General features: G+C 39.0%; 1 protein-coding gene across 9 annotated transcripts in view; it reads left to right on the top strand.

Annotated features, from left to right (window-relative positions):
* The first annotated feature begins 653 nt into the window (after positions 1 to 653).
* FAM19A5 (family with sequence similarity 19 member A5, C-C motif chemokine like) overlaps positions 654 to 27824 on the top strand; it is a 505659-nt gene continuing 478488 nt past the window's right edge. For 5 of the 9 annotated variants that reach the window (XR_003533583.1, XR_003533581.1, XR_003533580.1 and 2 more), the window contains exon 1: positions 658 to 1466. Coding sequence is in view for 4 of the 9 variants with exons in the window: in XM_027679254.1 (XP_027535055.1) it covers positions 1355 to 1466 (112 nt within the window). In the remaining 5 variants the exon portion in view is untranslated. Of the gene's footprint in view, positions 1467 to 27824 lie in introns of all 9 variants that reach the window. The other 4 variants (XM_027679252.1, XM_027679253.1, XR_003533584.1 and 1 more) reach the window with 2 other exon arrangements.

Below are 27824 nucleotides of genomic sequence, written 5' to 3'. Positions count from 1 at the left end.
CGGGAACAGAGATTCCTCGAGAGAGCTCCGGGCAGGCACTGCCCCCGCTCCCTTCCCCGCCCGGCGGCTCCCCCGAGCCGCCGCTCCGCGGGAGGCCGTGGGCAGACACTGGGGCCGGACCCTGCTCTGCCCCCGCTGAGCCAAAGGGCTCGCCCCCCCGCCCCTCGGCCCCAGCTACCACCGCCTGCCCCGGAGGGCCGGGAGCCGCGGCTGTGGGAACAGTCCCCCCGCGGTCCCTCCCTCCCCGCACCCGCCGGGCGCGGCACCGCCCCGCGAGCGGGGGAGCGGGGGCCGGAGCGGGTCCGGAGGCGATGCGGGACCCGGTGCGGGAGCGCTCCTCCGGCGGGGACGCGCTGGCGGAGCGGGGGAAGGACCGCTGTGCTCCGAGCGCTGTGCACCTGTGGGCGTGACCGCCGGCCCCCTCCTCCTCCTCCTGGTTCTCGTTACTTGAAGGGCCGGCGCCGCTATAGCGGCAGAACCTGAGAGCGGAGCGGGCGGCGCACGGAGAGGAGAGGAAGAAACCTGCCACCGCGACCCTCTACCTGAAGTGTCCCGGCCGCCTCTCGCCCCGTCGAGCCGCAGGACCGGCCGGGAGGGGAGCTCAGGCTGGACTGGGTGGGGGGAACGGGGCTGTCCGGCTCCGCCGCTGCTCTCGGCAGCTGGCGGGCACCGCCGCCCCCCGCTCCCCCGCGGGCGCTGCGCTGGGGCGCGGATCGCCCTCGCCCCGCGGAACTGCCCGGCCGAGCCCTGCCCCGCGGGCAGGCGGCGCTGGCCCCGGTCTGCCCTCGCCCCTCGGTGCCGGCGCCCCCCGCGGACATGCTGCCCTGCGCTGGGCGGCGGCGGCGCCCTGAGCGGGGGTCGCCCTAGAGCGGCGGGCGGGCGGGGGAGGCCCCGCGCCAGCACCGCTAGGGCCCGCGCCCACCGGCGGGGGCTGCCCCAGGGAGCGGGGAGGCGGGGGAGAGGAGAACAAGCGGAACAACTTCTGCAAATTAAAAAAGGAAAGGAGAGAAAAAAGAAAAGTAAAAAGAGGGTCGTTCGTGGGACATCTTCGAAGCTCAGCAGCACGCGTGGCGTCCAAGCCGCAGTGAAACCCTCCACGCCAGTGAATCCCACCACAGTGACAAGAGGAAACCTGGCTGTGGCCACTGCGCCCAAGTCTCGCAGGCGTTAGAGTCGTCTTGGCTTTCTGGCTGGAAGATGATTCCTGCAACAGAACCATGTTGCTGATGATAAACCACAGGGTCGATGGAAGATGCCTTCCTTGAGGATTACACCTGGAGAAAGGCCATCAGTCAAGGGAAGAGCTGGCTGGTGAAACTGTCTGACTTTCCCCCCCACCGGGGAAGTGGCTTCAATGGCTCCATCTCCCAGGAGAAGCAGTAGGAAAGATGCCAGCACCTTGCCAAGCATGTCCTCAACTTTCTGGGTTATCATGATCCTGGCCAGTCTCCTAATTGCTTACTGCAGTAAGTACATATTTGTTGTGGTGCGTTTGCTGGGCATAGGTCTGCGCCCTTCCCACCTGTGGTAATGCTTCTGGCAAAGGCCAAGCTCTGAAGCTGGCAGGCATAGGTACTTTGTCTTAGACTTGCCCCTCAACACGTCTCTCGTCATTCCCTTATGGTAAAGCAGGTAGACCGACACTTTAGTACTGCTGCTTCTCAGGAGAATGAGATGTCCTTAGGTTGTAGATGTGGCATTTCCAGTCCAAACAGTAACATCTCTTGGATTTTAGAAACAAACTTTGTAGCGGTAGTAACTGTGATGCACTGTTCACTGTTTATTATCAGATGCTACCAGATTTCTCCCAGACTGCTCTCTCCGTGTATACACTCTCCTAACTCCATCCATTCATCGTCCATGAAAAGGAACTGTTTTGTTTATGTTCATCCTTTTAGGAAGCACAAACTTAATCAAGTGAGAGGTGTCAACATCCCTGGGATCATATGTGATTCTCTGACTGAAATTCCATTGGAACAAACCCTGCCACTTCCTTGGCATATCCTCAGCAGTTTAGTTAGTTTTGTCAGTTTCAGAGCTGCATCTCAGGCTATCAGAGTTTTGTGTATTTTTTTTCAGGCTTGATAGATTGTCGATTAATCACATTGAGTGGTGGATAAGGTATCTGTAAGAATCAAGTACATAATGCTTTTAAAGGTCTATTTTTTCCAGGTTTGTTTGTTTGTTTGTTTTGCTCTTGGCAAGAATCATTTTCAAGCAGTTAAATAATGTAAATAGAGTTAATGCCCATACTTCTGTTGAATGCAAGTTAGTCCATAGTACCAGAGTGGGAAAGCTTCAAAGGGAATAGACAGAACTGTTTCTATGCGATAATAAAAAAATATGTAATTTATCAGGAGAGACCTGCACAGCTTTGCCAAAATGAATCTACAGTGTATTTTCCTAACCTAAGATGAAGAGGTCTGTAATTTACCTATGGTGTGTATTCATTTCATTAGCTGTCGCATAAAAGATTTTGTAGACTTATCTTGTTGAGCTGTAATAGGTGTAGGTTATGATGAATAGGAAATAGATGCTGTTTTCCAGGAGCATACTGCTGCATTTCTTAACCCTATATTCCATTCCCTCCAAATATATTATATTCACATTTCTCTGTGTATTTTGTTTTGGTTCTTTTTTCTGAAACAAAATTTTAATTGATTAAGAGAACCTGTAATTCACTTTTATTTGCATATTACAAGAAGTCTTCATACTGGTGACAGTGTAAATGGCTTATTCCAAAAAGAATAACATATTTTGTAATTATTTTTTAATTTAACACATTTTACATTACACTTCTTATTAAAAAAACACATTAAATTGGCCACACTTTTAAATAATAATATAATTTTGTTCATAATGCCATATTCAATCTCTTCATATAGAGGATATACTAAACAATGTAGTAAGATTTAAAAGAATTTATGTGTATGCTGGGAGTGCATATTACAGGATGAGTAGTTTAAGTGTAAAGGGAATTTATCTGGATGTTAGTAATAAGAAATATTTTATTAAGTTTGTGCTAGAAATGCCTGGAGAGTCCCAGGCTTTTTATGAGAAGATGTGAGTTCTTCTGTGCATATATTTTCTATTAGCAGGGCCTCAGAAAGAGTTAACCATAAACTCTGACACTTACAAAAATATTTATGTTCAGCAGTGAGAGGTTTGACAACGTTTTGTTCTAAGGAATGAAGTTGTCCCTTTGCATTATTACATATTGTGCATTGTTTATTTTTTGCATTGTTTACTGATGCTGTACAATGCAAATGTTGGCTGATAATCTGAAGGCATTTTCTGATGTGCTTAAGGGACCAGTTTCTGATCAGTTCTCTCAGCCAGCGTAGTTGGTGTTCCTCAAACATGTAGTACGCTCTTCATTTCATATAGCACTGAAAAGCATCATGCAGCTTAAAATATGCAGTGTCAAAACACTCTACCATTTATGTAATGCTTCGCTGATTTGACAACTGCAATTCCAAATGTTAATGAAGCACCATGAACGTTTTTTCTAGCGGTAATATTTGAAACATTGCAAAAAATGTTTTTTGCTCTGTGGAAAGAGGGAAGGTGTTTAAAATCAAGATTTAAAAAAATGAAGCCGTTTCTAGCTAAAGTAGCACTTCAAATTTTATGAATTCTTTCAAAAATCAGCTAAAGTTTAACCAGACTTTTTTCACCTGATGCCTTTTTTGAAGAAAAGTATAACTGGGTGTGGAGGGAGACATGATGATTTTAAAAATGTTTTAAAAATAACAGGCTTGCCATATTTCTTAGAAAGTAAAAGGAAAGAACTTGACTATGTAAGGTGTTCTGTATTTTTCCACGCACAATATATTCAGGTATGTGGAAGTATACCTATTTAAATTTCTGATATCAAGCAGCATTCTGTAAAAAACAATAAAGGTGAAATATTATCAAACTAATTTCATGAACCTCATATTGGATTCTCTCTCACTGTATCATTTTACTACAATCAATCTCTGCAGCTTCAAAAACAAAATTAGAACTTTTCCATTTTTCCATTTTTTTATAGCACTGTAAATAAAATTTTTGATCTACCTTGCTTATATGCATTTCTAATCTGTTAGGATGACAAAGCTTATTCCTGAATCAGTTATATGAACATTGCTTCTCCTTCTCCTAATTACTTTGGCAATCTTTGTTTCTGGAAATTGTTGTGCAATAGTCATCCCTATTACTGAGAACAACCAGTAAACATGATACTCTGAGTTCCACTTGCAGATAAGCGTATTTATAAAGCATGTTCTGGGTGTACATGTACAGCCCATTAGGCTGTCATTTATACTTTAATGTCTGAAGCCCAATTATATTCCCATTGATGTGGTAAAATGATAAACTGATAATTTTTTCTTTCTTAAATGTTTAGATTATACTTAGGGATAGTGGCTCCATCCTATGGTCGAAGAGAAACCTGCATCAAATCAATTAAGTTAGTTGCTATAGTGATAAATATAATGCAATATTTTTCAACTGAAGAAAAATGGTATGATTTGGTAGGCTCTCAACAGGCGAAGACAAAAATGAAGTAGTAGAAATAGGCTGTTTATGGTCTTTGGTGTCATCAACAAGGAGTTAGTTAGCTTACTTAGCAGAAACATCAGTAAAAGAAAAAACACCCTCAGAAGGTTGTCCTGGTAGGGGGTGGCCACCTTCAATGGCAATTTAGAATTAAAGGAGTTGTGACATTTTTGGATCCCAGACATGCGTCCCACATACTTCTTTAATGAACAGTAGTAGACCAGAGAGAGGTATCTACAGTGAATGCCTCACATTGTAAAGGTAAAATGAATTATTTTTTTCTTGTTTGTAAGTGGAATATGCATTTTACCATGTTAGAAAGTTTGGTAAGAGTAAAGAAATTTTCTGTGGTATCACAGCTGCATGCTACATCAGGAATCTAAATAACATCGTTTTGATTCAGAAGTACTTTTTAGTGCATTTATTCGGCTGACTCTGCTGTAAATAGAGGAGCTTTTTATATGTAAATGGTAACTTTTTAAACAACATATGATTCAGCTTTTAGCAAAGTTGTGGCTGTTATGAGCTTTTGGTTTTCCTTATTTTATACTGTTTTGTAAGCATAAGGAATAGAACATTAGAGCTCTATGCTGTTCTGTGAAGGTAATAATTCTAAGGCTGAGCAAATGGGTTTTTTTGAAAGGAACCACCAAAACTGAATAGTACTTGGAAATAGTACTTGGAAAATTGACCTTCTTGTTTTAAATATTGTGTGTGGAAGAGAGCAGTATGAAGCCCAGCATTTATGCTGACTAAATGGTGATAGTAGTAGGAAAAAAGAATATAAACCTCCAAAATGCAAAATATTTCCTGTAACTCTACAGTTCTGCATTGTAAGTACAAGTTCTTTCACAGTAAGAAGGAATGGAAAGAGGCAATCTCCTAATTTATTATTTCTTTTGCTGTCAGAGTACAAAATAAGTACATTGTAATGAGAAGATACTGGTAGGTTATATTAAATGGCTGATTCTGCAGCCTGCCATTTCAATCTGTGGAATTTGTTTAGCAGAAAAACCCCTTAGCATAAATAAAAAAAAGGTGTCTCGAAGATTTTACGTGGAGCCATGCAAAATGCAGATAGTCCTGGTTTGGGCTGAGGTAGAGTTAGTTTTCTTCACAGTGGCTAGTATGGGGCTATGTTTTGTATTTGTGCTACACACACCATTGATAATAATGAGATATTTTTGTTACTACTGAGCAGTGCTTACGCAGGGTTAAGGCCTTTTCTGCTTTTTGTACTGCCATGCTGGTGAGGAGACTGGGTATGTACGGAAGGACACAGGTGGGACAGGTGACTCCAGGGATATTCGTATGACATCAGGCTCAGTATATAAACTGGGGGGAGGTTTGGAGCGATGGCGTTTGTCTTCCTGAATAACTGTTACTTGTGATGGACTCCTGCTTCCCTGGGGATGGCTGAACACCTGCCTGCCCATGGGAATGGTGAATTAATTCCTTGCTTTGCTTTGCTTGCATGCACGGCTTTTGCTTTCCCCATTAAATTGCCTTTATCTCAACCAGTGACTTTTCTCACTTTACCCTGCTGATTCTTTCCCCAATCCCACTGGTGGGGGAGTGAGAGAGTGGCTGTGTAGTGCTTGGCTGCTGACTGGGGTTAAACCACAAGTTCTCATGAAAAATATTATATTGACTACACCTTAAATTGACATCCTGTTACACATTTGGTAGACACTGCTAATTTCAGAATTACCTTTTTGTTGTCCTGTTCTGAAATTGCTTTCTAGAAGACACAGGCTACTGTGGTCTCTAGGTCTTACTGTTCCATTATGCTATTTGAGACTGCCAGCAGGGATGGTAACTAACTGTGACTGTCACCTGGACACCTCTCCAACAGGAGCTACCATATCATCATGTATAGGCTGCTGAACAGCTGTTAGGTGGTAAATGGTCACTGCAAATTTGTGTTGGATGCAAACAAGTCACTTCTGAATGAAAGCCTACAGCTCCTGTTACTGATCTTGTATCATTCAGATCACTTTCTCTGTTTTCAAAAATGAAAACCACAGTTTTTTAAAATATTTTCTACTGATCTATAATTTTATTATGTTTTCTGCAAGAATTACTGTATTTTTCCCAAACTCTGCACACAGAATAAATGTGACATAGAAGCAACTGTCATTAGTCAGACCTTTCTTTCAGTCTACTTTGTATATAGAAATGGAAAGCAATACTTTTCTGACACTGAATAAGAAAAGCAAGATATTAAATCCTGTTTCTTTATGTAACATCCCAGCTGCTCCCCTTGAAAATAGGTTCAGTTTTTGAGATAAAACCAGTGCTTTGCACTTAATGGCCTCTACCATGTGCTGCCTGTCAACATGAGTACCAAACTGACACTGAGATTGTCTCACTGGTTGTGTTGTAGTCTGTCCAGATGATGTATTACATAGAAGTCATTGGCATCAACATAGGAAATGTCTTCTTACTGCTTTTAATGTCGAATTCAACCCTTTAAGGATAAGTAAGCACCATTTTCAATTTCACAAATGTGTTTGAATTCTGATAACTCTTACTTCCATTGCGAGTATAACCAACTGATAAAGATGAATATAATAGGAAACAGGTAGGAAGGGGAAACTGGAAGGAAATGAATATGTTAAATTAAATATATGGCAGAGGAGTATCCCATGTCTTTCAGGAGGATCAATAGGAGAGAGATTGAGACCTCTTTGACTTGCTTTTTTTAATACGGTTTATGTAATGTGCTATATTTTTCTTACCATATACTATGAAACAGTATTGGGAGCATGGACTAGAGGCCCCCAGCTCCAGCTAAGTGTGTAAACAGAGGCTAGATTGGATTTTCCTTGACTGGGGTCCCATTAATCTTTTAGTCTTTGCTTAGTGACTCCACTGAAGAAGTAGTAGTAAGTCCTTAACTGAGATTAACCCTTATAAGTAGGTATTTTCTCATGCTTCTTTGCTAGAAGCAGAGTCTGAAATATCTCAGGTTTTAAGATGTAATTTGGTACTTTCTGATAGGGTGCTCTAACTGTACGTCTGTGACATGAAAAATACACATAGACAGGTAGTCCAGCATCTGGCATGTCAATAATGTTTATTGGAGGTGTGCCTTGAATGTTATCAATAACTCAAAAATGCACTTGAATACTGAGCTGTGTACAGAAGTGTTAGATATATCCAGATAGCTTTGATTAACGTCACTCTTCCTGGTCTGCATATTCTTTTTCGCTATATTCAAACCAGAATGTTTTCACGCTTAGACTCATGTTTGATCAGGTGTGCTGTTCCACTGTTGGACTGGGGATCTGTTTATTTTTTTCTCTAAGTTACACTCCTTTTTGCACAGATGGTTGGCCAATTTGCTTATTGTAGATGTTCTGGGAAGTCATCTCTTCATGGATATGGTTTTATGTTAGCCCTGCAAAACGGACAATGTTATACCTATGCGAAAATATACGGAATGCTCCTCTACCACATATTTAATTGAAAATACCCATTTCCTTCTAGTTTCCCTTCCTATCTGTTTCCCACTATATCCATCTATATCAGTGGTTATTCTTGCAATGGAAATAAGAGTTAGCAGAATTGAAAATATATGAACCTTATTTAGACTATGTTTTCCAATATTTTTGGTATAGAGGTTTATTTCAAAGACTTTGTGCATGATTTTCAAGGGACTTTCTTTGGCTAAAATGCATAGGGTTTTGCATTCATGTGATGATCTTTTGATGTCCTCAAAATTGTGTGGCCTATGTATTATTTTGATCTGTGTCTTTGGACATCTTTCTTCAAACACTTGTTTGCTCTCAGATAACAAGAATGTATCTCATCTAATTCTGCGGTGAGGATTATAACTATTTTTTGGAGGAGTCTCTGAGCAACAAGCTCTCTGGTTCTCTACTGAGTGACATCTAGTTACTCAATATTATCTGTGGTTTTGCAGATCTTAACACTTGTGTGCCTGTGGCGCAGTACAGCAATAAGGAAGTTGCCTCTTTAGAACAAAATGTTATTTGTTTGCTAAATGGTATGCTGCTGTTGGAGAAAACATTATCTATGTGTAGAAAGACCTGTAGCTACTATTTTTCTGGTTGTTACAATTCCCTTCAAGGCTGTAGGTTGGTGCGACTTATTTTTAGTTTTGATTATTTAGTTTTATTTTATTTTTTTTTTTATATTTCTGACTCAAAGAATTATAGAATGATTTGTGATGGAAGGGACCTTTCGACTAGTTCCAAACTCCCTGCCATGGACAAGAACACCTTCCCCTAGATCAGATTGCTCAAAGCCCCGTCCAACCTGGTCTTGAACACTTCCAGGGATGGGGCATCCACAGCCTTTCTGAGCAACCTGTTCCAGTGCCCCAACACTCTCACAGTAAAGAATTTCATCCTAATACCTAATCTAAACACCTCCTCTTTTCAGTTTGAAGGCATTAGCCCTTCTAAACATTACCCCTTGTCCTATTGCTACCAGCCATTGTAGATGGTCCCTCTGCTCAACTGCCTCATTCTCTTGCAGCCCGAGTTAACCTATACCTGTATCTGACCCTTGTCTTTTAAGAGTTCTCCACCACTGTCATCTCCTGTTCTTCCAACAAGAGAGTGTTTTAACAGGGTAGGATCTTAGGATATTTTTAGGATCACATACCTTATGTAATAAAGAATCCTTTTGCCTCTACATGTGACTGAAAGTAGCAATTTATGCTATGACCCCATTGTTGGTGTTTTGAAACTCTATAACTGGGACTGTCTCTGGTGTTGTTTTGCATGGAGGTTAATTCCAGAACATAGTTAACAGATGTTTTCTGTTTGTGTTTTCTGTACCACAAACTGAGTAAAATGCCAGTACAGAATGCCTAGGAAATTGGTAACATTTCAAACTGCAAGTTATGTTGGTTGGATTAATTCCTGTTTTTTTATCCACTGTAGGGAAGAACCGTACTGACAAAATGTATTTAAGCATAACTGTAGAACCTGCTGCTTTTGATATGCATCATCTGAGAGAAGAGTCCTTAATTCTTACAGATATGAGAAATCCCTACATATGAAAAAGAAATTTTATGTTCTGACGTCTAATGAAAAGTAAATGGGAATTCTTATTGTGTTCTTGTTAATCCTACTATAATTTATGGTGGATTTTACCTTTGCTCTTGGAAGTCTTTTTTTTTTTTTTTTATTGCTAATTAGCTTAGAAGTCTGATCTTGACAAATGTGTATCATCTGAGAGATGATACACTGATAAAATGAGATACTGTTAACCTGAAATACCTCTATCATTTTCTGAGATGTCAGTGTTCCTTTCAGCATATTCCTTTTTTTCCATTGAACTAGACCAGTGCAAAGTTTGGCAGAACATCTTAGCCAGATGACAGAAGTGGGCTTAAGCTAAACTGTTACACTGTTCATTAAATGGTTTGATTGCAAGCAGAAATGTCGAAATGCTGTGGGAACAGTGACTTCTGGCACCACTTCTGGCAGACCCAGAGGGAGCCCACAAAAATGGTCAGGGGGCTGGAGCACCTCTGTTATGAAGAACAACAGAGAGACTTGGGATTATTCAGCCTAGAGAAGAGAAGGCTCTGGGAAGACCTTGCAATATATGAAGGGGGCTTATAAGAAAGATGGAGGGAGACATTTTACAAAAGCCTGTCATCAGTCAGTCAGTCAGTCATGGCTAGGCTTCGCGAATGAAGATTTGGGAAGGGCTCTACCCACGTTTGTTACAAGCGCGTTGGTGGCTAAAAAGGCCAATACGAGATAGACACGTCCAATTGCAAAAGGCACAGCAGAAAGACTCCTTAGGAGATATATTCTGCAAGGCACGATTCTTTCTGCGTTGTCTTTTCTCCTCAAGGGTGATCCTGTGTGTTTTCTCAAAAGCATCAGCAGCGTTAAAGATAGTGTGTCTCCAGACCTCCTGATTGGAGGCCAGAGTAGACCAGTTATGTTGGTCAATATGGCCAAGGCTGAGATGTTGTTTCAGGGAGTCCTTGTATCTTCTCTTTGGGGCTCCTCTCTTGCGGCAGCCGGTGGCAAGTTCACCATAAAGAAGGATTTTAGGGAGGTGGTGATCTTTCATCCTTGAGACATGCCCTGCCCAACGCAGCTGTGTTCTCAGCAACATGGCCTCAATACTTGTGTTTGCTTCTTGTTCTAGAACAGATGTATTGGTCACATAATCTGACCAGTGGATGTTTAGGATTGTATGGAGGCAGCGCTGACGGAAGTGTTCTAGGAGTCGCAGGTGGTGGTGGTAGATGACCCATGATTCAGATCCATATAAGAGAGTAGACAACACTATGGCTCTGTAAACACTGATCTTGGTACTTTTCTTCAAGTGTTTATTTTGCCAAACTCTTTTATGAAGCTTTCCAAAAGCACTATATGCCTTTGCTAACCTGTTGTCTATCCCTCCGTCAATCTTACCATCCGAGGAGATGAGGCTACCTAGGTAATTAAACTACTGGACTGATTTGAGCTCTGATTCTTCAATGGTGATATGGGGATGATGGAAGACTTCCTGAGGGGCGGGTTGATAGAGAACTTCTGTCTTCTTTAAGCTGACTTCCAGCCCAAAGAGCTCAGAAGCATCTGCGAAGCAGGATGTTAAATGCTGCAGGGCTGCTTCTGTGTGGGCAACAAGGGCGGCGTCATCAGCACAAAGCAGTTCCCGGACAAGATGATTTAAGGTCTTAGTATGAGCCTTCAGTCGCCTAAGGTTGAATAGGCTTCCATCAATACGGTATCGAATGTAGATACCGTACTGATCATCGAGGTCTGCCGAGGCCCTTTGGAGCATCATGCTGAAAAAGACTGTGAATAGGGTTGGTGTGAGAACACAGCCTTGTTTCACACCATTCTTTATTAGAAAGGGCTCAGAAAGTGCATTGCCATATCTGACTTGGCCGTGCTGATCCACATGGAGTGAGATGATCACTTTAACGAACTTGGGGGGACAACCTAAATGTTCCAAAATCTGCCATAGACCTTTTCTGCTCAGAGTATCGAAAGCCTTGGTGAGGTCGACAAAGGTTACATAGAGACCTTTGTTCTGTTCCCTACACTTCCCTTGCAGGTGTCTGAGAACAAACACCATGTCTGTGGTACTCCTGTTGCCTCTGAAACCACATTGACTTTCAGATAGAATTCCTTCTGCTATGGCGGGTATTAATCTGTTCAAGAGTATTCTTGCCATGATTTTGCCAGCAATGGAGAGCAGAGTAACACCATGGTAATCTGAGCAGTCTGATTTAATTCCTTTCTTCTTATACAAAGTGATGATGACTGCATCACGAGGGTCTGATGGTAGTTCACCTAGTTCCCAACAGCGTACCACAAACTCATGAAATTTAGCATGGAGTGCAAGGCCCCCATGTTTCCAGACTTCGGGTGGAATTCCATTAACCCCAGATGCTTTGCCAATTTTCACCTGCTGTATGGCCTTGACGGTTTCTCCTGAAGTGAGGGCAGTATCCAATTCGTATTTCACCAGTTGTTGTGTGATGGATTGAATTGCTGAGTCTTGGACTACACGGTTGGTACTGAAAAGAGTATGAAAGTGTTCAGACCATCGATTCAGAATGGAGGTTTTATCTGTTAGAAGCATTTGACCATCTGCGCTGAGTAGAAGGCTTTGGACTTGATATGTAGGCTCGTATGCTGTTTTCAGGGCCTCATAGAATCCTTTGTGATCACCCGTATCTGCGCATAATTGAGTTTTTGCAGCTAGATCGATCCACCACTTGTGGATGTCACGGAGTTTCTGTTGGAGCTTCCTGCATGCAAGACGAAAGGCTGTTTTTCTTGCGTGACAGGATGGCAGTGCAAGGTGTGCTTGGTGAGCGGTTCTCTTCTTCCTCAACAATTCCTGCATCTCTTGATTGTTTTCATCAAACCAGTCCTTGTTTTTCTTGAAGGACAAAATCCTGTAGTGACAGGACAAAGGGCAATGGTTTTAAACTGAAAGAGGGTAGATTCCCATTGAATATAAGAAAGAAATTGTTTCCTGTGAGGGTGGTGAGTTGCCCAGAGAAGCTGTGGGTGCCCCATCCCTGGAAGTGTTCAAGACCAGGCTGGATGGGGCTCTGAGCAACCTGGTCTAGTGGGAGGTGTCCCTGTACATGGCAGGGGGGTTGGACTAGATAGTCTTTAAAGGTCCCTTCCAACCCAAACCAATCTATGACTTCTGTTCTCTTGCTTTAAATTAAACTAAGTACAAGGATAACAAACATGGCAAGTTACCTGTTACTGATAGCATTCTCTAGTGTTACTGAAAGGGTTCACCAGTTTCTCATTTTTTGAACCAAAATGAACCTTCTATCCAGTTATACCTTGGATAGACACTTTTCTTTTGTGCAACCTAAAAGAAATGTGACTCCTTCTATTATTTTTTTGTACACTGAAAAAATTCCAAAATAGTTCTATATAAAGGCTTGAATAATAAAAAAATATTTTTTTTTTCTGAATTGAACTAATATTATAATCTGAGTTAATATTACAAATAATTTTATTGAAAAATATCAGAAAGGTGTTCCAGAGCTTTCTAAGTATCTATGGTCAGTAGTGCTTTATTGAACATTCTTTTTAAGATGAGACTATATATGGTTTTGTTGTATATATGTGCTCAGTAAAACCCACATCAATATTTAAAATAAAACTAAGAGGCTTTAAAATTTGTAATCATCGAGTGTTTCTTGAAGGCAATAATTTCCTACTATAAAGCATGTCTTTGTATAGCCTAATACCTTAAAAGAATAATGATTCTTTTAAGATATCATTTTAAGGAATTTTCACAGATGTTTTCTTTTTAAGTTATCTCCAAGTATAAAACAAACAAACAAACAAAACCAGCAAAACCAAATATATATGTTCTGGAACTCAGATCCAGATAGACTAAAAGAAACATCTGAGAAATAGTTTCAGTTTCATCTGAACGAGACTGGTCTTTCCTTACTTTAGATTTCTGCAGTACAGTCATCTATATTTACTGTAATCTCATTGTAAAGTCAGTGGAAATGTAGACATTTTTACAATGCAGTTCATGTAACCTCTTTTAGGTACATGATGTAGTTTGAGGTAACTTGTGCTGCAGAAGTGCTTGTCTTTGTTGACTATAAGGCAGGTTGGACAACTTACCAAGATTTTAACATACATATTATCACATTAATCCAGTCCTTCATTAACACATCTTTAGAATGCTACTTATTTTATTTTCAAGGCCCACACTTAAAATTTAAATGTTTCATGCCAAGTAACTGATTCAGAATTTCTGTACAGAAGAAAAAAACATAGAAAAATGGGCTTGTGATACAGATTCATTAAGGCTGTAGGTCAAGATATTGAACCACTGCAGCAAAGGATTTGTACAACTCGAGGGATGTAGTTGGCATAAATTACTGGGATCTTTGGAAAATATCTTTGCAAAACAGCTTGTATCCCGAATATTTTTTGCAATGGGTTTTGTCTTACTATAAAGTCTCCGGTTTCTTTGTCAGTATTATCACTCTAAAAATACTGTCTTTCCCCCAAAAGTTGGAAACTAGGTGAATTTTCAAGGACTGTACCAAAGGTTATCAGCTTTACCATTCTTTTTTGTTCATTTTTTAAGCCTCTTCCGTATGGAACAATGTTGAACACGTTCCCCATGCAACCTTTTATAGTGTGATTAAAACACTTGAATCTCCTTTATCTGCTACAGATTTAGGTAAGTAAAGGTTTAAATGTGAACAATGTATATAAGAAGCATCAGGGGCAAAGAAGACTAGAAATGCTTGCCTTGAATATAAAAATAGGTACAAAGTGCATTGAGCGTGAAGTGCCACCCCCTTGACTTCTGCTCTTCCTTCTCCCTCACCTGGAAAATAAAAGCTGTATATCAAAATGTTCATGTTACGTGGTTAGTTTTGGGAGGATATTGGGTTTTATGACCTGAGATGTTCCTCCAATTCTACGTTCTTCACTGTGAGTGCTGTTTTTACAGTCCTTTTCATCTGGAGAGATTTGTTGCCTCCAATACCTCATTCTTTTATCAATATGTTTTTGTTTAAAGAATATATTGCTTTTCACCTTTTTCCAGTGTGTATATCTTCATGGACATTCTGTCTTAAAGCTGACCGGTTCTGGTTGTGCTGCCTGTGTTACTGGGGAGCTCTACCTTGATCCTGTCTACAAATGTAATTATTTTCTAATATAATCTTCTTTAGAATTCCTTAATTGTTGAGTTTTAGGAATGATATTTTCCAATTTAGTAATCCCACTTAAAAAAACCTACATGCTGCTCCCCCTTCTCTCCCCTTCAACTGGAGGCACAAAAGGCAAAGATCATGAGTTGAGGTAAGAAAAATTTGCTGCAAACAACTGTGAAATAAGAAAATGACCAGTAGCAGCAACAATATGAATAACAAAAATGTATAAAAGAGTGATTTACCTGCAAAAGTGCTCACTGTGGACCCTGCGACAATAAACAATCCCGGATACTCTACCCACCACGTTTTCTTGACCAGAAGGAACCCCTTCTCCCTGAAGCGAGAGTCCCTTTCTCCTGCCCCATCAATGAGCTGAGGTGGTAAAGAATAACCTCTGTGTCCTTGGCGCCACCTCCTGGCTACTGCAAAAAAATTAACCCTGTCCTGGCCAACACCAGAACATTATTGAAGAGAATTTTTAACATTTATGGTATTAGAAGGGCTTCCTTTCCCAGTGTTTTTGCAGAGTTCTTTGAAGTGCTGCTGTGAACTCTTAGGATAAGTTGTATGAACTGCCAGTTGTAATTACAATAAATGGATTTCGAGTATCTTGGATATAATTTCAATGAATTCGTTTAAAAACAATTTATAATACTTGAGTTGGTGACATTTCAAAAGCATTTCCTATGAAACAGTTTAATGCTTATTTTTTCCATTCTGACATTTGATGGCAATGTAGGTATACCAGTATATTCTTTGGCACAAATATTACACTGACTTCATAAGATTGACATTGTATACAGAATATGGAATATTAAAATTCATTGTCTAATGTTTTCTCGGGTAATTCATCTTTTTACAGAGAAAAAGGATGTTCTTTAGAATCCTCTATTTTGCAGAGTGAAAGTAGTATTTTCCTCTTGGTATTTTAATACCAGCACAGATGCAAAATCAAATGAACCACCTACCTGTCTCATTTTTTTAGTTAATTTCCTGAATTTTTTTTGTCTCCATCAGAGACCAAATACGTGGAACTCAAGAAAACATCTCCTACGTTATCTTATTAGAGCACATTCCCAATATATTTCACTGCCTTTTCTTTCACTCTTTGTAATAACTGATAACCATTTCCTTCCTGAGAGCTTCTTTTAGAATTTAGTGCTTGGTGTTGCCATACAGTCCCAATATTACTTTTCTATATTTCTATATTTTTCAGTTTTGCTTTCTTATTTTTCTTATCTAAGGTCAGATGAATTGGCCCTACTGTTTGTCTTGCCACTTCCTGAAGTGCTTTTCTGTTATTTGGTATGACAGGTACAGCTATGTGAATCGCAGTTTGCCAGTGATTTCTCAGACAAATTAACTTGACACATGTGTAGAGACTTTTTCTCCCAACTGCTGGATCTGTAGAGATTTGAGAATTGGGCTTTTTTTATGTTTTGTTTCTTTTTTTCCCCTGCATCAGGTTCTCTGAGCCCAATTATAAACTCTGTGATATAGTGTACTGTAGGCTTGAGTGTAAATACCTTATTAGAACTTAGTAAATTGGCAGTGTGCAGAGAATATAATACATCTAAAATTAGAGTTTAAGGTTTCTTCTGCCATTTTCAATTATTTTGAAAGTATATTAAGCAACAGATATGATTATGCTCAGAGGGTGAGAACTGAAGTGCTGAGAAAAAATATGCTTTCAGTTTCAGTGCATGTAATTTGAACAAACCTTTTAAGTTGCCAAAATGCTGGAGAGCCCTGGTGGATGTGATGGTTATATATCCTTTGTCATGACAAGGGCACCTAAATTTCAGATGCATATCAATATTACTGAGGTCCTGCATGTTTTGTGTGACAAAAGACACCTATCTTGAAAGTGGGTGTCAGGAAGAGGGTGTCTGAGCTAGTTAGTTTTGGTCTTTGTTTGAAAGTGATGGTGACATAAAGCATATGGAAGGAAAATTACTGAGCTCTTCTGTAATATCAGAAAGTAATGCTTCAGAAGTATGCTTTTGACCAGTTTCATGTTCTTTGCTTTCTGATTTACTCCTCTCAGTGTATATTTCTATAAATGCACATATTTATTCTCTCAATATATCACTGTAGCTGAACTTAAGTGATCAAAATGTAACTTTTTTCCCCCCATATCTCTAAATTTACTCTTTCCCCCCCCACCCCGGAAGATCAGACATTTTGCCATGAGTTTGATTTGGTTTTGTTGTTGCTGCTGCTGCTTTAATTTTTTTAACATTTAACCTCATTTAGAAGGGAAAAAATATACATTTAAAGAAATAATAGAGGAGTAAAATTTTGAATTAAATCAGATACATATGACGGAGACTGTCAGAGAAGATTCTGTCTTTAAATAATGAAAGCTTGTGAATCAGTGCTGAGGCTTGTTTGTGTGTTGGTTGCTTTTCCTCTTAGTTACATCTCCCTTACCTTTTGGATATTTCTTATTTTTTTCCTCCTGTTTTAATCTCCTGTTCAGTTCCACATAGTTCTGCTGACAGATTCGCACAGTTCAGATAGAACAAAATAAGCAGAGGGATACACATATGAAATATAAACAGAGGGATAAACATATGAGAAGACCATATGATACTCTGAATCATCCATGTTAGTTTTTCTTCATTGGAAACAATTTATATCTTGTCTGGAATTTTTGAGATGAATAATTTGTGGATTTACTTAGAGGTAGTTTAATCAGTAAATAAATGCAATATTGTTTTCTTCTGTGGGTCCTGTCAGCAAGATTATATAAAAGCACTTAAATATTTGATATTGAATAACAACAAGGTCTGTAGATAAGTCTAGCTTTATTGGTTTATAGAGTATGAGATATGTGTAGGACTGCAAGTCATTGAGTTGCATGTTTGTTTTCAGGCTGTGGATTCTGTGTCCAGCCTTCGTCTGTGTCTCTCTTCGTCTTTTTCACAGGCTCCTGAGACTGAAACATTACTACTACTCAGGAAGCTGTACCTGCTGAGAGCATCCACTTCTGTCACTTTGCTTAATGCAAGAACTGCTGTAGTGGAGTAGTTAAAGTGGTTACAATCTGTCAAAATTTTAGTTCCTACCCTTGGTAGTATTTAGCTGAGGGACAGAAAAATTGAGATTTTATAGAAAATGTATTGGCAAACTCATTCAGTTGCTGTGTACAGTTATATGAATCTTGGCCATGAGGTTCATCCACTGTTGCAATGCTTAGTTCTATAAAACACAATAGTTATAACAATAAAAATATATTTTCTCCCACATTGAAAGTAGCTCTTGTTGGGACTGCACTCAGGCAGAATGAATGTTGCTTGATACATTTAAAACTTGCATATGTTAACAGTTGATATTATTCCAGGAAAATTACCATAATGTTTAATTCCTGAGAATAAGGAATTTGAGCAGGTTTAAACACACAAGATGAGGAATGATTTATTGCCTGTAAACAGTGGAAAAGACTCTTTTTAAATCAATCGCAGATAATGAAAGAGAATTAATGGTGAAAAGAGAAGACTTTTTTCCCCTGAACTTGAATTTAAGGTGACTAATACTGAAACAACACATTAGAAATTTGTAGGAGCATCTGAGCCAGTGGAGCTAACAAAGGAAGAAGAGCTTCTACATATGAAATTCATGCAGATGGTATTTTGATATTTCTTACTTCTGTTGAAATTAAGTACACAGCTTGTTTTGAAATCAGATAGATTTCTAAAGGTAGTTTTGAGGTATGACTTAAAATGTGCTGAAGTTCTCTGTTCAATTTAGTTTCTACAACATTTGAAAACTTTTTTATGTCTATGTGAAACTTCTGCAAATACTGGAAATTAGTACCTTTTGTTCCTACAGGCTGTTTTGGAGAGTGATTCTATCTGTACTGATTAGAGTACAAGTATGCACAGCATAAGACTCATGTTATAGTAGATTATTTTTCCATTGCCTGACTAGATTATGTACATATGAAAAAATAGATTTATGTAAGATGAATCTCAATTTTCCATGAAGAATACTGATCTTACATTAACAATATAACAACAAAACAACATTTCTAAACATAAATGCGTTTTCTTCCTATGTTTTCAGTAACATTGAAAAAGTGTGATTGGGGCATGTGTTTTTACAGGATAGTCATAATGCATCTATTATTTTTGCCTTTTATGAAAGACTTACTACTTCAAGGGACTTAAATATTATTTTTAAAAAGAAGGGAGTAAAAATCTATGGCACAAATTCTTGCGACCAGCAAATTGGCTGGTAGATGAATCAGGCAAGGGAAACTAGTCTTTTTTACACTTCAAGTATGAAGCTCAAAAACAAGTGTCAAAGAGTTTAATGGACCCCATTACATTTCAGGTTCATAAAACGCTACCAACAAGCATGTCTCTCTCTCCTTTGGAGAATAAATAGCTCAATTAATTTATAGGATTCTTTCCATTTTGTGTGTAAAAGAAGAAAATGAAGGTAAATTAATCTGAATAAATTGGGTTTGTATTTTATTCCATTAATCTTGTGGGAATTAGTATCACAGTGATGCTTATATCATCATAAACTTTTTGTTTCTTACACTTCATTGTGAAGAATGACAAACATAATTGGTTTTTTGGCATGTTGATGAGGTTAAAAGTTACTTTCATGGACCAGTGTAGGCCTTTGAAAATTTGAACTGGACTTTGAACACATTTTTATTGCTTAATTGATGGTTTTTAATTTCATCACATTTGAAGCTTCATTTCCACATGAAATCACAGTTCCCCCCTCCTTTCATACATGCAGTGCAGATCTGAAAAAATGAGTAACACTTCACCAGGACCAACCCATGACTGTAAAGCAGGTAAGTTCCAGTAAGTCTCAGATTAAAACCAGGGGGACATTTTTGGTATCTTAGCCAAAGATGAAGAAGAAAATAAGTCTTTCAGGCTGTGACCTGTTTTAGTGGCACAAACATATTTATAAATGGAAGCAATTCTAGAGAAAGTTTGCTTTTTTTAGCACTTCTGTCAAGCTTCCAGCATTATTTTGGCCTTCCCGGATTCAGTTCTTACCAGCTCCTCTTTAAACATGAGATTTTTACAAAATTTGTCTATGTTCATGCTTGGCATAGGATAGAGTTTAATACTGTGTGTTGCTTCTGCTGCTCTTGCTGAGCAGATCTAGATCCTGATGAGGAGTAAGTAGCAGGGGTGTGAGCATCGTGAGAGCCTGAAGATGGAAGAGAAAAGGAATGCCCGTACTATCCAGCATTTGTGGTCTGAGACAAATGACCCAAGTCATTTCCGGCTATTAATGTTTGCCCTGTGGAGCTGTCTTTGGGATGAAAGTAGGAGTATTTGGAGATCAGCTGCATCAAAGGTGCCAAGTCTGTTTAGAATTGATATGACTGTCTTCCTTTTGTCTATAATGTGGAGGTCATCCAGCAGTGCCACAGGTGCTGTCTCAGACCGATGGCCTGGGTTGAAGCCCAGCTGACAGGAGGGTTTTTTACTACTTTACTAGGAAAAGGTGATCAGATTCTTGTCAGCAGCTGGGAACATGTCCAGCACTGGGGCGTCAAACTGTTGCATGGTTTAGTACTTTTAGTGCCTGGCCAGGAGTCATAATCAAACGAACAGTCTTTCCAAGCTAAATAAATGTGATGTACATTTCTGCACATGCACACTAAAACTCAAGATCTAGATCTCGTAACTGCATTTACAGAAAAACAGTTACTTCACTAATTAGAAAATATTGTGTCAGATTCTCTACAGGAAAATAATTGGTTTGACCCCTTTTCTAAAGGACAGTACACTTACTGCAACAGAAGAAAGGCTATCAATATTTTTTTTCACTGGATTGACATGGGAAAAGAGAGAATAGGGTAAGGCTTAATCTTCAGTGAATCCCAGTGCATCTTTTCCTCCTCCACTATGTAATTCTTCACTTAGAAAAATGATGGTGAAAAACCATAATAATTTTGGTTATCTTGTTTCATTGATCAAGTTCTTAGAACGTGCAATAAAAGAATGACAGAAAGGGATAAAGTGGTTACTTTCTGTTTATACTTCAAGGCTCCTCTTTGCAACAGTTTCCTGATACATTTAGGTAGCTACTAATCACAACTACCAGTGAGTAACTGGAGAATTTATTTTAAGCTGTAATTCTGTACTCTTTATATGTGAACAGGCTAACAGTTGATAATTGTAATTCATTTTCACATTGATAGTTACTTAAAAATCTACTGAATTTTACTGCGTTTTATTTCAATGCATTACTGGTTATTTTCTAACAACCTACTGGCAGCAGCAATTATTCCCAAAGTTCTATCCATTTTTCACTAAAAGTGGTATGATTTTTTAAACAGCTATTTCTCCTCCTGTTTTCCACATAGTAAAGTTAGGAGTACAGCTGTTTCCGACTAAATGAAAAATATTAACAATTTTCCTTTGCATATAAGATCAAATAGCTCTTGCAGTAGTCTCTGTATGTAGAATTTGTTGTTTGTCTGGCTTTCCTATTTTAGAACAATTGATTTGACAATGGCATTATTTGCTACAGTGTGAGTCTGGGATATTTTTTATTGAAGTAAAGGTTCGAAATAAAATCAAAGAATGCCTTGTATCTGATGCTGAAGAAGCAAATGGATTTAGGGTTAACATGTATCATTTAGCTCACATTTTAAAATCCTACTGATACCTTACCAGAAAAAGTGTAACACTATGGGATGATAGTGAAGACTTAGAATCATAAAATGGGAGCAGACTGCAGCTGGATGAAGTACAGCATCGTATGGGGTTCATTTAGAAGAGTTTGGCCAGCAGGTCGAGGGAGGTGATCCTCCCTCTCCACTTGGCTCTAGTGAGGCCACATCTAGAGTATTGTGTTCAATTCTGGTCTTCACAGTTCAAGAAAGACAAGGAGCGGGTCCAGTGGAGGGCCACAAAAATGACTGGGGTCTGGAACATCTCTCATGTGGGGAGAGACTGTAGGAGCTGGGCCTTTTTAGTCTAGAGAAGAGAAGAGTGAGAGGGGATCTCATTAATACATACAAATATCTCAAAAGTGGGTGCCAAGAGGATGGTGCCAGATTCTTTTCAGTGATGCCCAGTGACAGGACAAGGAGTAATGGTCATAAACTAAAACACAAGAAGTTCCACCTCAATGTGAGAGAGAACTTTACATTCAGGGTGACAGAGCACTGGAACAGGAACAGTCGTGGAGTCTTCCTCTCTGGAGGCATTCAAAATCCACTTGGATGTGTTCCTGTGTAACCTGCTCTAATTGACCCTGCGTTGGCAGGGGGGTTGAACTAGATGATCTCGAGAAGGCCTTTCCAATCCTAACTATTCTGTGATTCTGTTTCTTAATTATCAGCATGCATTTCTGCAGTAAAATGAAAGCTCATCTGTCGTCTTCCAGGAACAGATATCCTTGGCATGGTGGTTAGTTGCAGGATAGCTGTGAATCATTACTGAGGTTGTGAAAAAGATGTGTGACCCCAAGGTGAATTAGAAAATAGAGAAGTGTTAATGTCACTATAGACAGCATTGTTGAGACTTCAATTAGCAAAGCTGTGTATAATTCCCTTTATTCGGAAACTCATACTGATCTAGGGAAAAAGGTGAATGGATGTATATTCATAAAAATGGAATGTCCACTCCAGAAATGAAGTTGAAAACTGCTTGGCTTGTTTAGTTAAACAGCAGCTTAGAGATAGATTTAAGGTAGATCAGAAGAATAAACAACAACAAGGGGAAGAAAAAAGGACAGTGTTAGTTCAGGATTAAGTGGAAGTGAGTTTTAATTGATGTAGAAACAGAATTTTAATACATAGAGGTCTGTGATACCAAGGCACTGAATCTAATGACTTGAAAAGATCTCTTCTAGACTTTTGTTTCTCTACTGACTCTTTTGGTCAAATTGGTTTTCAGCTAGATAGCTTCTTTGAGTGTTATGGCTGGCATAGGGATGTGTAGCATCATGTGTCTGAGATAACTCCTTCTGATAAGTCTTCACTAAATCATGGAATCACTTATGGATTACTGTCTTCATCTCCTGATATCTCTTACAAGTTGATTAGCTCCTTTATACTTTTTGATAAGACTTTTTAAGATCAAGTTTCAAATTACAGCTGAAGTGACTTCTGTTCATCAATACTGTGTGTTCTTATCCATAGGACTTCCTGAAATGAATCCTGGGAGTTGTCTTGATAAAATTTATTTATCATTTTAAGGGTTACAGTTCTATTTACTTCAGTTCTTTATTTATACTGAAATATAGGAACAAATTTACTTGGTTACATCAACAAGTCATTCAGCCTGATACTCTCAGCAGTAGCTGTAAATGTATACCTGGGGAAATCTAAGGACAGAACAAGGCAATAGGACGCTTGTCTCTAAAGCCCTCCATGTCCCACCTATTTTCTACTCGGGAAGTCCTGGGTTGGATGAGATTTAGGGGCATTTAGTAAACAACAAATGATTTCCATTAACTCCATTTAGCATGGCTGCTGAGAAATGAAGTTAGTTTTTGTGTCTTGTATTTATTGGGGTCATCAGACACCACTGCAACTACTGTAATTTAGAACAGCAATACTATGCTGTAAGTTGTATCCAGCTGCAATGGGCAACAAAGCGTAAGAATTGGGAAAACACTGTGATTAACTCTGATGTTAAAGTGATTTAATGTTGTTTGGTTTTTTTTCAGTATGACTGATATCTGTTTTTTTAATTCATGATCATCATGTAACATTCTTTATCACAAATATAGCTGAAATCTGGAATAGGGAATGAGAACATGGGATACTACATTAGAGAATGGAAATATATGTTATGATGATGAGACTATCAAGCACTTATAATGTATTCTAGATCTTATCCCTTTCTTTTGCTAAATAGAGAATAATATTTATGTGTTTGATAAAGTAATTCTTATATCTGTTAAGATGAAATTCTGTTTTAGAGCCCTTTTTTGTTTTTTCTTGTCAGTTCAGAAACACCAAGAGAAACAGGTTTTTTTGGGGCCTTAGGGAAATGTTCATTTTTGAAAGAATTTGTTACAACTTTTTTTTTCTAAATAATACTTTTGAAGATAAACAGCACACAGCAATTTTTATCTAGGATTTTAAACAATAATTAGGTCTGTTGAAAGTCAGCGGGAGTGGAATGGTGAACTTCACTAGGACTCCTTAAAGTTGGGATTATGCAAAACTGATTGAAATCACTTTTCAACTCAAAGATGTTGAAGTGAATCCCTAAATCCCCACCTTCCCTCTGGTACTACCATGAATAATGAACACTCCATATTTCAGTTGCCTATTTGATCAAAGCAGTGGATTTCAGAAGTCTCACTGGGCATATCTTTCTTTGCTGAAATGGGGACTGAGATTGATTTTAGAATTTTGACTCTTAATCAATATGACTTTTATAAACTACAGTTTATTTCCTTTTAGTAGAAAATCCTGTGAGATCTTGTGTTTTTAATGTCATCATATCTTCTTAACAATTTTTACATTAAAAATTTGACCAAAACTCTAAATTAAAGGAGCACTTTGGATTATAACTAAATTCTTTCACTTAGTAAGCAGATTTGAGTCAATCTAGAGGTGGTGATTCTCAACTAGCATCTGTCAAGCAGTGGCAGTAACATAATGCTTATGCAAAACCTTATTACGTTGACCTTATAGTCAATGGGTTTAAGAGACACATCCTTGGTGAAAAATCACATCAGAAATGTTCTTTCTGATTGGCTTAACACTACTGTTACTATTAACTTTATGGTGTGCTACCTAAGGAATAATTAAACCAGATGGTGTGTTAAACCCAACTGAAAGAATAAAGACATTTTTACTTTTAAGTTGATCAAAATTAGGTAAAACAACATATGTTCATGTGCATTACGGTTCCTTTAACTACATATTAACTGCTTTCCTTAATATTCTTCCTGGTGATTTGAGAGCTCTGCCTCTTGGAAAAAAACCTCAAAAAACAACCAACCAACAAACAAAAAAACCCAAACAAAATTTGTCTTTTAATTCTTCCTTTTTGGACTCTCCACTCGCTCATAGCCCTGTGTTGCTTTGTGTTTTTTGTAATTTAAATAAACAGGTTGCAAACTTCAGAATCCTCAAATTATGTGAAACTGAAATACAGGCTCTTTTGGGCCATAGTCAAATAGTACAAATTGGGGCAGGTACATCCAAAAAAAAAAAGGATTTGGAGATTGCCTCTAGAGAAACACAGCTTGCACAAATGAACAAATTACATTTTATGCAACAGATGTTTAGGAGGGAATTACAAATACTCTAGTTTCTGTTATATTAGTCCTGACTTGCCACTATTTCTCTTTAGCAATGCCATTCAGGGCTAATAATACAGAATAACACACCGCACCACATATCATTATGACTTAAGTCTCTCTGCTGCCCATGAACCAGACTTATTTTTATTCCCCAAATAATTATTGTTATTTTTTCCCCATTATTCCTCAAAGCATAAAACACTATTATACTTTCCCTTGTCATACCAGTAATTCTTTTCAAATGCTGAGGGTATTTCCCTCCTGAAGATTGTCTGATGGATGGAATGCAGCTCATAGAAATATGTTGTCCCATTGCCTGAACTGATATAAAATTAAATGAGAGTGGAAACACCCAAATGAGATTTATGATCATAAAGCATTATGGAATAATGTTTTATCTTCACAGCTGCTCCTTATCCGGTTGCTGTTAAAAGCTCTGCGAAAGATTCATAAAATGAAGTTAACTGTGTCCTGATTTTTTGGAGGATTCTGATTTAGCGTGATCATTTTATATGCTTCTGTCTTCCTAGTTTAAATTACTCTTTAGTCACAACTACCTGTTCAATCAACTCACAGAACATAGCATTAACAGTGAGTATATCTTGTTGTGACTGGATGAGCCTTACTTATTTCTGGGAGAGCTTCAGTTGGTTGAAGTGGGAAAGAAAAATTATCTTAATATTATATATAATTGTCTATTATGTTCCTCAGCTCTAAATTTCTGCTAGTTATAATGAAGTCCATAGCACCAGTATAAGTTGTCAACCAGTCTAATAATGTTAATGTTATAAAGTACAGAGACTAATTTAAACAAAAAGACCCTTAATCTTTTGTTTGTGTCTAAATGGAGAAACTGTGATAAAAGATGAATCAATGTCCTTCATAGGTATAGCATATTCCTGTGAATATGCCAAGCAGCACATTTATGTCAGTGTTTATATCAAGGCATTTCTCTTAGCAGAGTTTGCACACAGATAGCATATTACCAAACTAGTAAGTGTGTTGCTATTGTTACATGGCAAAGAACTTTATTTTCTTGGATTTAATATTCATTTAAATGGAGGATTAATGGAGTCAGCTAAGGTTAACTGATGTAATGAAATGTTTCAATTTGATGGAGGATGTTGCCACCTTATTTTTTATTCTGCTTTGAACACTGCTATTGAATTCTATACCTTCACTGGGCTTCAGTCATATATGACACAAGTCTGCATTACAGAATCATAGACTTGCAGAACAGTTATGTTGGAAAGGACCTCTGAGCTCATCTGTCCCAACAGCCCTACTCAAGCAGGTTCACCCAGAGCTGATTGCACATGACTATGTCCAGATGTTTTTTTATTGTTTCTAAGGATGCGGACTCCACTTATGCCAGTGCTCAGCCACCCTCACAATAAAAAAATTCTTTCTTGATGTTCAGAGGAAACCTCCTGTATTTGTATGTGCCCATTGCCTCTGGGCATAACTGAAAGGACCCTGTCTCCTTTACACCTTCCCTTCAGGTATTTACATACATTGGTCAGATCACCCTGTGACTTCTCTTCCTTAGCCTGAACATGCCCAGCTCTCTCAGTCTTTCTTCACAGGAGAAAAGCTCCAGTCCCTTTTATCATCTTCATGGCCCTTTGTTGAACTCTCTCCAATATGTCCAGGCCTTATACTGAGGAGCCCAGAACTGGACACAACACTCCTGGTATGTTCTCACCAGGGCTTAGTAGAGGGGAAGGATCACCTCTGTCAACCTGCTGTCCACAATCATCCTAATGCAACCCAGGATACCATTAGCCCTCTCTGCTAGAAGGGTACATTGATAGTTTATGGTCAGGTTGTTGCCCAGCAGGACTCCCCAGGTCCTTTTCTGCCAAGCGCGTTTCCAGATGATTGGTTTCCAGCTGATCAGTGTGTAATATATACTGGCACACTTCTTGTTGAACTTCATGAGGTTCCTGTCGGGCCATTTCTCCAGACTGTTGAGTCCCTCTGGATGGCAGCACAACCCTCTGGTATATCAGCCACTTCTCCCAGTTTTGTGTCATCTGCAAACTTGAAAAAGGAATGCTGTGGCCCATCATCCAGATCATTAGTGAAGAGGTTAAAAGAGGCTGGACTCACTGCTGATCCCTGGGGTACACTGCTAGTTACTGGCTTCATCTAGGCTTTATGCCACTGATCATGACCCTCTTGGCCTGCTCATCCAGCCTGTACTTCAAGGGCTTCTCTGTGATGATCTTTAGGGAGACAGTTTTAAAATCTTTACTGAAGTTAAAGTAGACAATATCTGTTGCTCTCCCCTTGTCTACCAAGTCAGTTATTTTTGGTCACAAAAGAGACCTGCTAGTTTCGTTGAGCATGGATTAATGTAGCTTAGAACAGTTGTAAGACTTGGAGGTGAAACTTTACAAGAGAAGGATGCAGAGAAAGCTATAAAAGGAAAGAAGACAATGCCAAATTCTACCTGCCTAAAAATTGATAAAAATAACCTCAAGAAGAAATGTTCTGTTAATGTAATTTGAAGGAATTTATGGTTTTCGCCTACACAGAGTTTCACAGGACTTGTAAAAAACTGTATGGAAAATCTTTGCCCAAGTCCTCATTAAATTTGGCTATGATACCTGCTTTGAAAAAGTTAGAAATAACATGATGTCCTAGTTAGAATGGCTGGGACCAATTCATCACTGGATGGGTGTAACCCAAAACTGTGTATTCTATGGCCTTCCATGCCATTTCCCAGAAACTGTTATCAGTAGAGGCCTGCGAGGTAGGAAGATGTTCCTGTCCTCATACCCTTTTATGGAATTCCCCGCTCTGATACCCTTTTATGGAATTCCCCTCTCTGAGGGAAGGACTGAGCATTCTC

Source organism: Neopelma chrysocephalum, unplaced genomic scaffold, assembly GCF_003984885.1.
Source record: "Neopelma chrysocephalum unplaced genomic scaffold, ASM398488v2 Primary Assembly neopelma1_45, whole genome shotgun sequence".
Lineage (NCBI taxonomy): Eukaryota > Metazoa > Chordata > Aves > Passeriformes > Pipridae > Neopelma > Neopelma chrysocephalum.
Note: the sequence above shows the minus strand (reverse complement) of the source record. Positions and strands in the feature narration are given on the sequence as shown.